The sequence below is a fragment of the Theropithecus gelada genome, chromosome 16 (genome assembly GCF_003255815.1).
Source record: "Theropithecus gelada isolate Dixy chromosome 16, Tgel_1.0, whole genome shotgun sequence".
Lineage (NCBI taxonomy): Eukaryota > Metazoa > Chordata > Mammalia > Primates > Cercopithecidae > Theropithecus > Theropithecus gelada.
The window spans coordinates 35,320,954-35,338,072 of NC_037684.1; the positions used below are offsets into that span (position 1 = coordinate 35,320,954).

The following is a 17,119-nucleotide window of genomic DNA, read 5'->3' on the forward strand; positions in this document are numbered from 1 at the left end:
ACAAATATTTGAATTTGCTTTATTTCCACGTGTCAGTTTTAAACATGGTGGGTGATGCAGATGAGCAAGACCTAGTCCACGCTTGCAAGGAGTTTATGCTCAGAATAAATGGGATAAAAAATAACTACATTAAAAAGAAGAAATGGATGTGGGCACTAGGAGGGATACATTGTTTCTTCAGCATAGGAGGGATAAATTATTTCTGGAGCACAGAAGAGGGGAAAATGCCTTCAATCTGGACCCAGGAGGATGTTACTAGAACAATGCCATTTGAATTGGACTTTGAAGGGCCATTGTGTAATATCAGACAGATGTCTTGGGGAAAATAATCTCAACTTGCAAAAGGAAAATGGGAGAAGGGCAAAATACAGGAAAGTATTCCAGGAATGCCATGAGTACCTGTAGAGTACAAGGAGGGAGAGTAGGAAATTGGAGCCAGATCTTCTAGGGCTTTGAATGCCCCGCTGAGGAGCCATCATGGGGAACCGTGTTACCGCAGCAGTGCTGTAGATAAATATGCATCACAATCCCTGAGAGGGCGCGTTAGAACTCAGTTCCGGACTCCGCCCTCGTGGTTACTGATTCAGTTGGTCTAGAGTGGGACCAAGAATTTGCATCTTCAATAATTTCCCAGGAAATGCTGGTCTTTGCAAACCACTTGTGGAGAGTTTATCTGATGACTGTGTGCAGGATAGTTTAGGAAGGGAGAGACTAGAGATGGAGACATCAGCCAGACAGCATTATTCCATCCAGGTAAAGAGGGAGGGAGGCCGGGCGCGGTGGCTCACGCCTGTAATCCCAGCACTTTGGGAGGCCAAGGCGGGTGGATCACGAAGTCAGGAGATCGAGACCATCGTGGCTAACACAGTGAAACCCCGTCTCTACTAAAAATGCAAAAAATTAGCCGGATGTGGCGGTGGGCGCCTGTAGTGCCAGCTACTTGGGAGGCTGAGGCAGAAGAATGGCGTGAACCTGGGAGGCAGAGCTTGCAGTGAGCCGAGATCGCGCCACTGCACTCCAGCCTGGGCGACTGAGTGAGACTCCGTCTGGAAAAAAAAAAAAAAAAAAAAAAAGAGGGAGGGACAGGCCCCATCTCTGTATAACTGACAAAATTGCTTTCATGAATTATTAAAGCAATATAAAACCAAAAATGAATTTCTGTTAATATGATAGAAATTAATAGGATTTGAATTAGTTCAAAGTTATGTATTAAGTAAAGGGGTAACTTCCTTTCAAATGATGTGAAAGGATGTCTTTTATTTCTTCTGATACTGAACTGGCTTAGGAAAACAGACCTAAACTAGGAAGGTGTATAAATGTGAGGCTATTCATTTTAATATTAGAAACTGTATATAGAGATAAAAACTTTGAGCTTATAGTCTAGGATTTGATGAGACAACAAAAGGGCATCTAATCAAGTCTACTGCTCTCAGGAAAAATTCATTCCAAAGTCTATTAAGTTGTATATTTTATTTATTAAAACTATGAAGGTGAGACTCTAGGAGAGGTATGGGCAGGGTTAGGGGCTCTGGAAAGTTCAAATACAAGTCCAGACGTTTAGAGTTGAGATGAAAAATGTATATTCAGTGTTATTCTAAACTCTTGCTATTATTCATACTAATCTACATCTAATAACTTACCAAGGCAATATTTTCCTTTTATTTTTCCTAGAGATTTATCCTGCAATAAAATACAGTCTATTGAAAGACGTACATTTGAACCACTACCATTTTTGCAGTTTATGTAAGTTACAAATATAACTTTATTACATTTGGAATTTTTATAAAAATTATAAACCTCTTTGCTATTCATTTTGAAATATGATTAAAGTTTTACCAGTAGAAAGCTACTAAAATTATAGAGCAAATCCTTTTTGTCTCTAGCAAGGATTAGTGTGAGAATTATTACACAGATCATAGTGAATCATCAGAGAGCAGTGGTTCTCAGCTGATGTGATTTTCTACTCAGGTGGCATTTGGTAATGTCCAGAGACAGTTTTGGTTGACAAAACTGTGGGTGTGATCCTGGCACCTGGTGGGCAAAGGCCAGAGATGCTGCTCAACATCCTCCAAGGTATAAAACAAACCCCCACGGCAAAGAGTTATAGAGTCCAAAATGTCGATGGTACTGAAGTTGTGAAATCCTGTTCTAGAGAAATAAAGATCACTTCACACTTCACATAGGTGTTTACTGAGTGTTCACTGTTTTGTAGCTAATGCACCACATGTGCAATGTTAAAGTATAAATCATAAGCCAGTATCTTCCACAGTGAGATTTCCTTAGTGCATACAGGAAGTATTGAGGTTATGCTTCATCCTATATAAATTAGAATCATGGCAAATGATAAATGTTCTGAAATAATTTTTTTTTTTCCTTTGGCTTGTGTGTGTTTTTTTTTTGTTTGTTTGTTTGTTTTTTTAGAAATCTTGGTTGCAATTTACTCACAGAACTGAGCTTTGGAACATTTCAGGCCTGGCACGGAATGCAGTTTTTATACAAGTTGTAAGTGAAATAGAAGATGAATACATGTAAAGAACTATTTATGTATAAAAACTCATACAATTATTGGTTAGCTCTGTATAAGCACATTATGAACTCTGAAAAGTATGTCTTAAGATCCATTCATTTTTCTCAAATGGGGAAACTAAGGTACAAAGAGGCCAAGAGACGTACATAGCTTATATATGACCTGCTCTGCTTGTCCTAGTTCTGACCTATGCATGGGCAAGAAAAGGCTTCAAAGAAGTGACCCTCAACTTAATCTTGTTGCTGGGCTCAGGCCTGTAATCCTAGAACTTTGGGAGCCAAGGCAGGCAGATCACCTGAGGTCAGGAATTCAACACCAGCCTGGCCAACATAGTGAAACCCTGTAACTACTAAAAATACAAGAAAATTAGCCGGGTGTGGTGGTGCAGTTTTTTGCTCCCTGGAGGACTTTGTGTTAAGCTTCCTTCCTTGCAGCTAAATGTTGCAGACATTTAAGCAGTTAGAAACTCTGCATATGAGCAGGAATCAAAGTTAAATCCAAAGTGTAGGGCCGGGCGTGGCAGCTCACACCTGTAATCCCAGTACCTTGGGAGGCCGAGGTGGGAGGATCACTTGAGGTCAGGAGTTTGAGACCAGCCTGGCCAACATGGCAAAACCCCGTCTCTACTAAAAATACAAAAATTAGCAGGTCTTGGTGGCAGGCGCCTGTGATCCCAGCTATCGGGAGTCCAAGGCACAAGAATGACTTGAACCTGGGAGGTGAAAGTTGCAGTGAGCCGAGATTGTGCCACTGCACTCCAACCTGCCCACCAGGCTGGTCTTGAACTCCGGTGATCTCAGGTGATCCGCCCACCTCAGCCTCCCAAAGTGCTGGGGTTACAGGTGTGAGCCACCATGTCTGGCCAAGATGCTTTTTATGTTAAGCTATCGTGCAAAAAAAATTTTTTTGTAAAGAAAATACATCACTTTATCTTAATCCCGTATACGTTCTTGACTACTCTTCTACCATAAGTGCAAAAATTCTATGATTTCTCTGTAGAACATACCCAGCAAATCAGAGTGGGTATATTCAATGGCCTGAAGGGGACTTTAGACTCAAGGTGAAGATTCTCCTCGACATCTGACTTTAGAAAAGACTTTCCACCTCTCTTGTGGTTCAGAAATCTAGTTTCACACAGTTCATTTTGAGGTAGAGGGAGGCATTCAGGATGTGTCTGAACTAGAGCAGCAGTTTCTGCAGGTGCTCCTCTCTGTCCTCATTAATTTGCTGATGCCTGACTTAGGAAAAGGACACTGGGGGTCTGTTTCTCTTTTGCCCTCACACCAGAGAACAGGCTCATTAGGTCCCTCCACCAACAGATTTAGGGAGCATCAATACAAATGGCTTAAACTCACCACCTTTACTAAGCACTTTATAACACTGGGAGTCCCTCATAAGAATCTGGTGGCCAGGAGCGGTGGCTCATGCCTGTAATTCCAGCACTTTGGAAGGCTGAGGTGGGTGGATCACCTGAGGTCAGGGGTTCAAGACCAGCCTGAACAACATGGTGAAACCCTGTCCCTACTAAAAATACAAAAATTAGCTGTGCATGTTGTTGGGCACCTGTAATCCCAGCTACTCAGGAGGCTGAGGCAGGAGAATCACTTGAACCCAGGAGGCAGAGGTTGCAGTAGCCGAGATCGCACTATTGCACTGCAGCCGGGGTGACAGAGTGAGACTCTGTCTCAAATCATCATCATCATCATCATCATCATCATCATCATCATCTAGCCAGCTTCACTACAATTATGTAGGAAACGCCAGGAAAACACTGGAATCACAGTTGATAAAAATTAGTGAATTCACTCAAAAACATTCACTGAGTGCCATGTCCATTTGTGCCAGGTACTCTACTAAGTGCCAGGGGTAAAAAATCCATCTCAAAGACACACCAAGATGAGGATTTTGTCCCCAAGGGACTTTCATTCCTCAAGGAGGAAGCGGCTGCTGATGGGAAAACATACGAGAGCCATGTGGGGATCTGTACAGCAGGGTGACCAGGAGAGGACAAAGCAGGAATGGGTGGTGGGTAAGAAAGACTTGAGGAGACACTAACTTGCTTATCTCGAGTTTCTGTGTTCATCTTAACAGAAAAGGGCATTTGCTTCATGGTGATGAAAAAATCAGAGCCAGCTGATACTGGAAATTAATACTCATTTCATATAAACAGAATAGAGCTGAACCCTTCAAACTAAGTCACAGTTACTTTCAGAGATTGGCACAAGGGTCTCAACACACCAAGTGTGTTAGGGGCTGGGCTCCTTTGTTTGGGTCAAATCTTTCTGGTAAACAAAGCTACACTGCAGAGTCATATTTGGCACATGTGACCTATAGGCCCATTGCATTTCTTTCCAAAGGCAAGTTGCCAAGGGAAGGTGCCAGTAATTTTATGACCAGTATGACACCATTTTGTGGTGTTTGTAAGTTGAAACAATATATTTCCCGGCATTACATAAGTTTGTAAAAAACAAACAACAAAAAGAGGCCCCAGCTGTGGTTGCTGGATGATGAATTGAATAGAGCCTAAGCTTCAGTGCTTCTCACTTGCACAGGCCCTTCCAAGGTCCTGGGAGAGCCCCTGGAAATTTTTGTATTCATAATTTTTTTATGTTTTTACTAGATAAGGTTCAGGCCCCACAAAATCCTGAAATCATCCCTGGGTTCCAATAGTTACAGCATAGTAAATCTCTTGAATAAAGCCTCTATGTTATTGATACTGACTGGCCAAGTTAGCAGTGTGATAGGGTCAGTCCATTTTGAATCTGAAATCCATCTCAAAGACATACCAAGAGCTTATTAGTGGACTTAACTGGGTTCTGCTGGCCCAAGCGCAGTAAAGCCAAACACCCATATCGAGGTTCTGCATTGGGGAAAGGAGGACATTTATTTGCAGGGCATCCAAGCAAGAAGGACCAGGCAGCTAACTATCAAAGTCCCCCTCTGAATGGGGGCAGTAATCTTATCTCTTACAGATGAAATCATGAATGAAATGGTTTATGGAAAAGCAGCAATGGTTGATAATTCTAAATGTTAAGTAAGTTTATATTTTTTCCCTGAGTTTAAAGTGCTTCTTCATTCCCATACACAGGTCCAGACTGATGGCTTATTTTTTAAAATTCTCTTAGTCACTTCATTGGTTCTAACAATAATTTTAGAAACTGGATGACTTTGCAGTGTAGAAAGGCTATACTTTATTCCGATAGAGCACACTCACATTTTGGCTTGTCTGTGGCACATCAGTATCATGCCAAGAATGTAAGCCCTAAGAGAGAATCAGAGCAAAATCCAGGCTTTATCCCTATTGAATTATTTATCCCGCTATTAGAATATTAGTGAGGTAGGTGTGGCCACACTGTGATGGCAAATTGAGCTTCGTTCACAAACATGCCTTGTTGTGCCCCCCAGTCTACTGACATCAGCTTCCTTTACACAGCGGTAGATGCACAGAAGTGTGCGCAGTTAAGGGTATTGTCATCATGCTTTGGTATGTATTGGAACCCTGGCAGCTGCTTCTCGGATGCAGAGAGGCGTAAACATTAAAGATGAAAAGAACAACTGGGGTCTGTCCTTGGGGTGATTTAGGGCGGCTGTTTAAATTTGTAATGGTTGAAAAGTCTTGAGATTGTCACACGTAGCAACTCTTATACTTTTCTTCTAAGCTGCAGCTTATTCTTCTCACCTGTGTAACAAGCTGTCTTCTCTTCTCACAGAAGCTTAGCATTTCTTCCTCTGCCCCATAGCATTTTTTCAGTACTTACATTTACTAGGTCCTGTTTAGGTTGTAGGCACCTAAGTACTTATACAAGTGAGATAACATGTCCAAAGTTCTTAGAACAGTGCTTGGCATATGGTAAATGCTCCATACGTGTTACCTCCTATGATATCTCACTTTCATTTTTCCAACAACTCTTGCGATGTGGTTATTATCATCATTTCTGTTTTGCAGATGAGGGAGTTGAAACTCAGAGACGCTAGGTAATTTGCTTAGGTTCACATGGCTAATAAATGGCAGAACCACTTACAAGCTTTGCAAGTAATTTTCGATGCAGCTCTTAGTTCCCCTGTAATAGGAGCTGAATGATGACAGTCTGGCTTTGTGTGCATTGTATTTTACTTTCGAACTTGGACTTTTAGAGCAGTGAGCTCCGTTTCCCTCTGAGAATCCCATGCTTCCGGAGCTCCTGGCTGTACCAGCTCTGGGCATCCCCAGGGTTCATGCTCACTGGTCAGTGCTGGTGTGACATGACGGCTGAGCACCGGCACTGTGTCCAGTGCATTGCTAGGCACCATACACATGCTCTTTTATTGCTTCCTCAAACTGCCTTGTGCTGTAAATGCTACCCAGAAAGGCTCATGTTCATTACTCAAGTCACTTCACCAGAAAGTGACAGAGCCAGAATTCCAACCCAGGTCTGCAGATTCCAGGTCCCTTGCTTCTCCTGTTGTTCCTCATTTTCAGGGAGTCTTCTTCAAGGTTATTCTCAGGACTTTGATTAAGATACAGGCTCACAGCTCGGCACGGTGGCTCATGCCTGTAATCCCAGCACTTTGGGAGGCCGAGGTGGGTGGATCACTTGAGCTCAGGAGTTCAAGACCAGGCTGGCCAACATGGTGAAACCCCATCTCTACTAAAAATACAAAAACTAACTGGGCATGGGGACGGGCAACTATAATCCCAGCTACTCTGAAGGCTGAGGCAGGAGAATCACTTGAATCCAGGAGGTGGAGGTGGCAGTGAGCCAAGATCACACCATTGCACTCCAGCCTGGGCAACAGAGTGAGACTTCGTCTCAAAAAAAAAGAAGCTCACCATTTCAGATTCTCTAGACTTTGCTCCTGAGAAAGGGTTTACGTGATGCAGTTCGAGGTCTTGTATTGACCAGCTTGGTGTGGGGACATGTGTTTTCATGACTCATGAACCTATGTAGATGAGTAAAGAGGTTACTTTCTCCCCAAGTACATCACACATATTGGATGAGGGTCTAGGTCATCTGCTTATTTCTTTGACTACCTTCCTCCATGGAACCAGTTTTCCCTGACCGCCTTGGGATTCTAGCATAGATCATTTTGGAGTTTGTCATTTAAATTTGGTTTCATGGCCGCTTTGGACATTTTTTCAGCTAACGCTGTTAGGGTTTCAGTACATTTAAGACAGTGATGACATGCTCCAGTCCTTTCATCTCTGTCTCCTCAGTTAATAGAAAGGAAACGTAGCCCATCTATCTGGACCTGAACAGAAGAATTTGGAGAAAAAAATAAAAATAAAAAACAGGCAAGAAATGTTCCCTTATTTTGTGAGCTACCTTTATTCTGTCCCATTGTTCTACAGTAAAAGGCTTGTACAACAATATTTCAGCTTTCCTCATCTAATAAGGCATATTTTAAAAAATTATTTAGAGCAATACTTCTTAAACTTTGACTCTGAGACTGTCTTTGAGGCTAAAAACAACTTGCCACATTTTACTCCCATAAAGATACCAAAAAGGCGACGGACTGGGAGTCAGTGCACGTTAGTTTAATGTGTAAAATGAAAGACTTGAACTGGAAATGGAAATGATCATCTACTGTGAATCTAAAAACACTTGAGACCAGGCGCTGTGGCTCACGCCGGTAATCCCAGCATTTTAGGAGGCCAAGATGGGCGGATTGCTTGAGCCCCAGGAGTTCAAGATCAGCCTGGGCAACAAAGTGAGACCCTGATCTCTACTAAAGACTTTTTAAAAGTGGAAACATAAATATAAATAAATAAAAACATTCATATCATATGGTTTGTGGAAAAGAGTTGCTGTAGAGTCCTCAAACTTCAGCCGTTGAGCAAGTTCCCACTCAGTCTCTCCATGGCCCAGGCACCACCTTAGTCAAAAAAAGAATGCCTTAGAACAGGAGAAATATAGGAGACTATCGAGTGGCCCTATATTTTAATTTCATTAGGGACAAATGCAAACATCCTAATGTCAGTTGGAGAAGAGCTTCCTACTTCAGAGGTAATGCTGAGCTTAAGGCTATGGATGAGCTGTCAAGAAAGATGTAGGGTTGGAGAGTGAGATAATTTTGGTGGAAAGATAACAAACGTGGCTAAGTTGTTATGGCTACATATTGCTTTGTAGTCATTATTATTATTATTTTTTAAAGAAACAGGGTCTCGCTATGTTATTCAGGCTAGTCTCAAACTCCTGGGCTCAAGCTATCCTTCTACTTCGGCCTCCCAAAGTGCTGAGATTACAGGCTTGAGTTGCTGTGCCCAGCCTACATTCATTTTTAATAGCTGGGAGGAAAGTGGGCAGGGGAAGATAGAGAAAGAGGGGGTAGCCGACTTGAACAAAGCCCACCAGTGGTCTTACAGGTTTTCATGCCAAAAAAAAGTACGAAGGGTATTTAAAGCCCTAGTTTGAGAATCCATACTTAACCAGTCATATGGCACTCACATTGTTTCTTTCTCTTTGTAACATCATCTTATTGAAGATTAGTGTTACAGAACAAGTTAATGGCACTGAAAAACCATCTGGAATAGGAAGAGGAGGGGGATCACAAGGCAGGACGACTGTGTGGCTCCCGGCCTCGCCACTGACTCACTCTGACCATGGTCAAGGGAGAGTGAGTCTTCACTCCTCTTTTTTCATCTGCCAGCATGTTTGTTCTTCTGGCACCTGGTGTTCTATACGATACAACATGCTTCTTTGTGTTAAATTGAGACATGATCCACATACCATCAACACAGTATTATAAAGTGGACAATTCAGTGGCGGTTAGTATATTCACAAGGTTGTATGGCAAACACCCACCATTATCTAACCCCAGAACATTTTCATCATCCGGAAAAGAAACATGGTACCCATTAGCCATCACTCCCCGTTGCTGTCTTCCCTCAGGTCCAGGTAACTGCTAATCTACTTTGAGTCCCTGTGGATTTGCCTATTCTAGATCTTTCATATAAATGAATCATACAGTATGTGGCCTTCTGTGTCTGGTTTCTTTTCACAAAGCATGTTGTTTCTAAGGTCCTCCCATGCTGCAGCATGTATCATTCCTTTGCAAGGCTGAGTGATATTCCGTTGTATGGAGCCATCACTGTATCAGTTCATCCATTCATCACTTAGTGGACATTTGGGTTGTTTCTAGTTTATTCTGGCATTTATGAATAATGCTGCTGTGGACATGCATGTACTCATTTTTGTGTGGACATGTTTTTAATTCTAGGGTGCATCCCTAGCAGAATTGCTAGATCATAGGGCAACTCTTACGTTTAACTTTTTGAGGACCTGTCAAACTGTTTTCCACAGTGGCTGCTCCATTTTACACTTCCACCTGCAACGTTTGAGGGTTTCAATTTCTCCATGTCTTTGTCAACACTGTCATTTTCTGTCTCTTCAAATTATAGCCATCCCAGTGAGTGTAAAGTAGTATCTAGTATCTCGCTGTGGTTTTTGATGGATATTTCCCTAATGATTTAAGACATTGAACATTTTTTATGTGCATATGGGCCATTTATATATCTTCTTTGAAGAAATATTCAAATCCTCTCCCTGTTTGTCTTTTTATTGAATTACAAGAATTCGGTATATCTTCAGGACACTCTGGATATTAGACCTTAACAGATAATTTGCCTGTATTTTCTCTCATCCTGTGAGTTCTGTGACTTTCTTGACAGTGTCCTTTGATGCACAAAAGTTTTTAATTTTCATAAAATCTAATTTATCTATTTTTCTTTTGGTTGTTTGTACTTTTGGTGTCATGTTTGTGTATAAAATGTCTTATTCTTTAAGAAGGTTCAGGGTTTGGTTTTAAATCAGGCTGTGTACCTTTCATCAGTCTGACATTCCTTTCACCATGTCAGGCTGCCTTCAGCTAGTAATAGTTCATTAAATTCAAAAGACAAAATTGTTTTAAAAGAAAAAAAAATCAGTTTGGAGAAGAAAAAACTGTTGTCTAATTTAGGGTCATGAGATTTACTCCCATGTTTTCGTCTAAGAGTCTTACCATTTTGGCTCTTACATTTAGGTATTTGACATATTTTGCATTAATTTTTATAATCGTGTGAGGTGTAGGGGGTCTACCTTCATTATTTTGCCACATAGATGTTCAGTTGTTCCACCACCATTTAAAAAAAAAATTATCCACATTGAATTGTTTTAGCACCCTTGTCAAAAATCAATTTACCATAAATGCGAGGGTTTATTTCTGGGTTGTCAATTCTATTCTGTTGATTTATTTGTCTGTCCACATTCCAGTATCACACTGTGATTGCTGTAGATTTGATTTGGGTTTTGAAATTGGGACATTTGAGTCTTCCCACTTTGTTATTTTGCAAGATTATTTTGCTATTTTGGGTGCCTTAAATTGCCATAGAATTTTAGAACTAGCTTGTCACTTTCTGGAAAGAAGCCAGCTAGGATTTTGATAAGAATTGTGCTGACAATAGCAAAGATATGTAATCAACCTAAATGTCCAACCTAAATGCTATGTTATTCCTATTCCAATACTTGGCAATATATGCAGCTTTTTAGAAAGAGGATGTGTTAGCAGGGCGCAGTGGTTCACGCCTGTAATACCAGCACTTTGGGAGGCCGAGGCAGGCGGATGGCCTGAGGTCAGGAGTTAGAGACCAGCCTGGCCAACATGGTGAAACCCTGTGTCTACTAAAAGTACAAAAATTAGCGGGTCTGGTGGTGGGTGCCCATAATCCCAGCTACTCGGGAGGCTGAGGCAGGAGAATCGCTTGAACCCGGGAGGTGGAGGTTGCAGTAAGCCGAGGTCACGCCACTGCCCTCAAGCCTGGGCGATAGAGCGAGACTCCAATGGAGACGGGTTTCAGCATGTTGATCAGGCTGGTCTCAAACTCTTGACTTCAGATGATCTGCTTGCTTCAGCCTCCCAAAGTGCTGGGATTACAGGTGTGAGTCAGCATGCCTGGCCAATAAATGAAAACTTTAAGTAAAAAAAAAATTGTAGTGAAACCATAGGTCAATTTGGAGAATTGCGGTATTATTATCTGATCCATGAATACAGAATACTCTGTTGAATTTGGTTTGCCAGATTTTGTCAAGCATTTTTCCATCTGCATTCGTGAGAAATACTGGTCTGTAATTTTTTGTGTGTGATGTGTTTAATTTGGATACCAGGGTACTATCACCCTCATAGAATAAGTTAGGAAATGTTCTCTCCTCATCTATATTTTGAAAGACTTTATGAAGGATCCGTGTTAATTCTTCTTTAAGTATTTGGTAGATTCACCAGTGAAGCTGCCTGCTGGTCTTCAGCTTTTCTTTGTGGAAGGTTTTTTGATTACTACCTCAATCTCTTTACTTGACGTAGGTCTGTCTATTCAGATTTTCCGTTTTTTTCTCAAGTCAGTTTCAGTAGTTTATGTCTTTATGGTAATGTGTCTATTTCATCCAGATTATCTAATTATTAGCATATATTATTTATATATATAGTCCTTTTTATTCATATTATAATCCTTGTTATATTTCTAAGAACAATAGTAATGTTCCCTCTTTCATTCCTAATTTTAATAATTTGGTCTTCTGTATTTGTGCAGTACAGTGGCTCACGCCTGTCATCCTAGCATTTTGGGAGGCTGTGGTGGGAGGATTGCTTCAGCCTAGGTTGAAGGCCAGCTGGGGCAACATACTGAGACCTCATCTCTACAAAAAAATTTAAAAATTAGCTGAGCGTGGTGGCACACGCCTGTAGTCACAACTACTCAGGTGGCTAAGGCAGGAGGATCACTTGAGGCCGTGAGGTTGGGGCTGCAGTGAGCCATGATTGTGCCACTGCACTCCAGCCTGGGAAACAGAGTGAAACCCTGTCTTGAAAAATGCAAAATAAAAAAACAAAATGTTTGTGGCCAGATGCAGTGGTGCATACCTATAATCCCAGTACTTTGGAAGGCCAAGGAAGGAGGATTGCTTGAGGCCAGGAGTTTGAGACCAGCCTGGGCAACATAGTGAGACCCTATCTCTAAAATTTTTTTTTACAATTAGCCGAGTGTGGTGGTGCGCACCTGTGGTCTCAGCTACGTCTTAATTTTATAACATTGTAGTTCAGATTCATACCAACTTTGTTTCAATAGTATATAAAAACTTTGCTTCTCTAAGGCTCCACTCTCACCCCCTCCTTTATCCTGTTATTGTCACACATTACATCTTTATACACTTTACGTTCATCAACTAGATTTATAATTATTGCATTATGTAAGTATCGTTTTCTTATTTTTTTTCTTTATTTTGGGACAGAGTCTCGCTCTTTTGCCCAGGCTGGAGTGCAGTGGCACAGTTTTGACCCACTGCAACCTCTGCCTCCCAGGTTCAAGCGATTCTAGTGCCTCAGCCTCCTGAGTAGCTGGGACTGCAGGCACACACCACCATGCCTGGCTAATTTTTGTATTTTTAGTAGAGACAGGGTTTCACCGTGTTTCCCAGGCTGGTCTCAAACTCTTGACCTCAAGTGATCCTCCAGCCTCAGCCTCCCAAAGTGCTGGGATTACAGGCTGAGCCACTGCGCCCGGCCAGTGCTTTTTATTTCTTTTTCACGTTAGTACTTCTTATAGGGCAGGTCTTTTGGCAACAAAGTCTCTCACTTTTTATTTATCTAGAATATCTTAATTTCTCTTCCATTTCAAAGGTAGTTTTGCCGGGTATAGAATTATTGGTTGACAGTTTCTTCAGCACTTTGAATATGCCATGTCATTGCCTTTTGTCCTCCACTGTTGTGTGTGGTTGTTTTGTTTTGTTTTCAGACAGGGTCTTCCTCTGCTACCCAGGCTGGAGTGCAGTGGTGCACCCACTCACCGCATTGCAGCTTCCACCTCCCAGGCTCAAGCAATCCTGTCACCTCAGCCTCCTGGGTAGCTGAGACTACAGGCACGCGCCACCACGGCCAGCTTTTTAAAAATTTTTTGTAGAGACAGGGTTTTACTATGTTGCCTGTGCTGGTATCCAACTCCTGACTTCAAGCAATTCTTGAGCGTTCAGCCTCCCAAAGTACTGGGATTACAGGTGTGAGCAACCATGCCCAGCACCTCCATTGTTTTTGAAGAGAAATCATCTATTAATCTTACTGAGGATCCCTTGTATGTGATGAGTGGCTTTTCTCTTGCTGCTTTCAAGATATTCTGTCTTTGGCTTCTGTCAGTTTGATTATAGTATGTTTAGATGTGGATCCCTGAGTTCTTCCTACTTGTACTTTCTTGAGCTTCTTGAATACGCAGATTGTCTTTCATACCGTTTGGGAAGTTTGGGGCCATTATTTCTTCAAATGTTCTTTCTCCTTTTTTCTGTTTTTCTTCTCCTTGTGGGATTCTCATTATGTATATGTTAGTTAGCTTGATGCTGTGTTCCACAAACAGGTCTCTGAGATTCCATTCACTTTCATTCATTTTTGTTTCTGTTCCTCAGAGTAAATAATCTAAATTGACCTTCAAGTTCCCAATTCTTTCTTCTGCCTGCTGTAACGTGCCATTGAGAACCTCTGGTAATTTTTCCATCTCAGTTACCATACTTTCCAACTCTAGAATTTCTATTTGGCTTCTTTTTATGGTTTCTATCTCTTTATTGATATTCTGTATTTGATGAGACATTGCTTTCATACTTTCCTTTAGTTCTCTAGTCTACAGAACTGAATGGTTTCTCTTATCTCTTTGAACATATTTTAAATAGCTGAATTAAATCTTTCTCTAGGGAAGGCGTGGTGGCTTGTGCCTATAATCCCAGCACTTTGGGAGGCTGAGGTTGAGGCCAGGAGTGCAAGACCAGCCTGGGCAACTTAGCAAGTCCCCACCTCTACAAAAAAAATTTTTTTTCTGTCTAGTAAGTCTAACATCTGGTCTTTCTTAGGGACAATTTCTGCTTATTTCTCGCCCCCACCACGTGTATGGACCATACTTTGTTTTCTTGCATCTTTCATAAATTTTTGTTGAAAATTGAGTATTTTAAATAATATAATGTAGCAATTCTGAAAATCAGATCCATGCTCCCAGGGTTTGGTGTTACTGCTGCTTGTGTTAGTAGTTGCTGTTTATTTAGTGACTTTTCTGAACTTCTTCAGTACAGTCTTGCGTTATATATCATGTGTGCCCACTGAAGTCTCTTCTTGGTTAGCTTACCGATCAGCTAATGATTAAATGGAGGTTTACTTAAATTCCTGAAACTGATAAGTCTCCTAGTTTTTGCCAAGGGGCTCTGTGTACATGTTGGGGCATACCTTCAGCACTCAGCCAGATAGTTTACAGCCATGCCTTAGCTTTCACTTCTTGCTTTTGCAGAACCTCAAGATCAGCCAGGGGTGAGAGTTTATGAACTTAGTAGGTCTTCCCTGACCTGTCACTTACAGCATGGTTTTAAATCTCTAAAGGCTCACAGGGCACGTGCCTGTATTCCCAGCTCTCAGGAGGCAAAGGAAGAAGGATCCTTTGAGTCCAGGAATTCTGGGCTGTAGCATGCTATGCTGATTGGGTGTCCTCACTAAGTTCAGCATCAGTATGGTGACCTCCCGGGAACAGGAGACCACCGGGTTGCCTAAAAAGGGGTGTACCAGCCCCGTTCAGGAATGGAGCAGGTCGGAACTCCCATGCTGATCACTAGTGGGATCGTGCCTGTGAATAACCACTGCTCTCCAGCCTGGGTAACACAGTGAGTGAGAATGTGTCCCTTAAAAAAAAGTCTAATTGACCATAGACTAATTAACTATTTAATCATGGGAAAGGATTAGGGGAAAGACATAAAAAGAGAAACTGTAATTCTCTTTTTTTTGCTCTATCACGCAGGCTGGAGTGCAGTGGCTTGATCTCAGCTCACTGCAACTTCTGCTTCCCGGGTTCAAGCAATTCTCCTGCCTCAGCCTCCCGAACAGCTGGAACTACAGGCAAGCGTGGCGGTGAATTGCTAATGAGAAATTGTAATTCTCATAGAGGTCCTCCCAGAGGAGTAGAAGAAGGTTGAAAGGCATTTCTGTATTTAGTCTTCTCAACATTAAGGCTGGGCCAGTGGCTCACACCAGCACTTTGGGAGGGCAAGGCAGGCGGATCACTTGAGATCAGGAGTTCAAGACCAGCCTGGCCAACATGATGAAACTCCCATCTCTACTAAAAACACAAAAATTAGCTAGGCGTGGTGGTGCGTGCCTATAGTCCCAGCTGTTTGGGAGACTGAGGAAGGAGGATTACCTGAGCTTGGGAAGTGGAGGTTGCAGTGAGCCAAGATCATGCCACTGCACTCCAGCCTGGTCAATGGAGCGAGACCCTGTTTGGGTGGGGAGGGGAGGGGAGAGGAGAAAGGAAGGAAAGAAAATAGAAATAATTAAGGAGGAGGGAAGGAAAAAGAGAGAGAATGAAAAAGAAAGAATGAAGAACGAAAATAAAAATTAGGAAAAAAGTAAGGTTAAAGTAAACCCTTTTCTCATACAGATTAAACACACGAGTTCAAATTACAGCTTTGCTGCTTAATAGCTGGGTGACCTAGGACAAGTTATATAACCTCTCTGTGCCTCAGTTTCCTCATTTAAAAATAGGGCAATAATAATGTCTACCACATAAGGTTATCGTGAGGATTAAATGTGAAATGCTGATCCCAAATACCTGGCAACCCAGTAGATACTCACTGTAATAATTATTATCTGTATAATTTCTGCAGAAGTACAATGATGATTCTTTGGTTAACCTAAAGGCAGATTTTCTTTTATTTCTGCCTGTTTCTTTTCTTTTTCTTGTTCACTTTAAAGAATTAAACAGAAAATCGATTCCAGCATTTTGGAATAATAATTTGATGCATCCAAATCAATTTATTCATTTTATTGACATATAAACAAAATGTCATTTGTTTATTCAATAAACATTTGTTAAATGCCTAATACATTTCAGACATCATGCCAGGCACAGGGATGACAGGGCATGGTGGCGGGCACCTGTAATCCCAGCTACTTGGGAGGCTGAGGCAGGAGAATTGCTTGAACCCGGGAGGTGGAGATTGCAGTAAGCCGAGATTGCACCACTGCACTCCAGCCTGAGCGACATAGTGAGACTCCGTATCCAAAAAAAAAAAAAGGGGTCTCTGCCCTCAAGGAGCTCATAGTCCGGGAGACCGACAAGTGGACAGGTGATTACACGCAATGTAAGAAAGGCTGTGATGTCATAAAAGAAGAAAGTGGGAATAGGGTTTTGACCAGTTCCTCCTGTTAGATTTGTTCCTTTTTCTTTGGCTATAAAGCAAAAGAATTGGTCCTATGTTTTTTTAACTGTGCAAATTAAACCATAAATTTTAAAAACTTTATAAAGATAAAAGACAAGCAGCCAGCTGCAGTGACTCACGCCTGTAATCCTAACAGTTTGGGAGGCTGAGGCAGGTAGATAACCTGAGGTTAGGAGTTCAAAACCAGCCTGGCCAATATGGTGAAACCCCGTCTCTATTAAAAATACAAAAATTAGCTGGGCGTGGTGGCGGGCGCCTGTAATCCCAGCTACTCGGAAGGCTGAGGCAGGACAGGAGAATTGCTTGAACCTCGGAGGCGGAGGTTGCAGCGAGCTGAGATGGAACCATTGCACTCCAGCCTGGGCAACAAGAGCTTGACTCCATCCCCCCCCAAAAAAAAAAAAAAAAA

General features: G+C 41.8%; 1 protein-coding gene across 1 annotated transcript in view; it reads left to right on the forward strand.

The window, feature by feature from the left end:
• The window catches only part of LOC112610130 (leucine-rich repeat-containing protein 37A-like), a 63,341-nt gene that overhangs the window by 8,173 nt on the left and 38,049 nt on the right, over nt 1-17,119 (forward strand). Inside the window, exons 7-10 of the mRNA XM_025363471.1 lie at nt 1,672-1,743; nt 2,422-2,502; nt 4,462-4,552; nt 5,933-5,992. Coding sequence (XP_025219256.1) covers nt 1,672-1,743; nt 2,422-2,502; nt 4,462-4,552; nt 5,933-5,992 — 304 coding nt within the window. The remainder of the gene's footprint in view (nt 1-1,671; nt 1,744-2,421; nt 2,503-4,461; nt 4,553-5,932; nt 5,993-17,119) is intronic.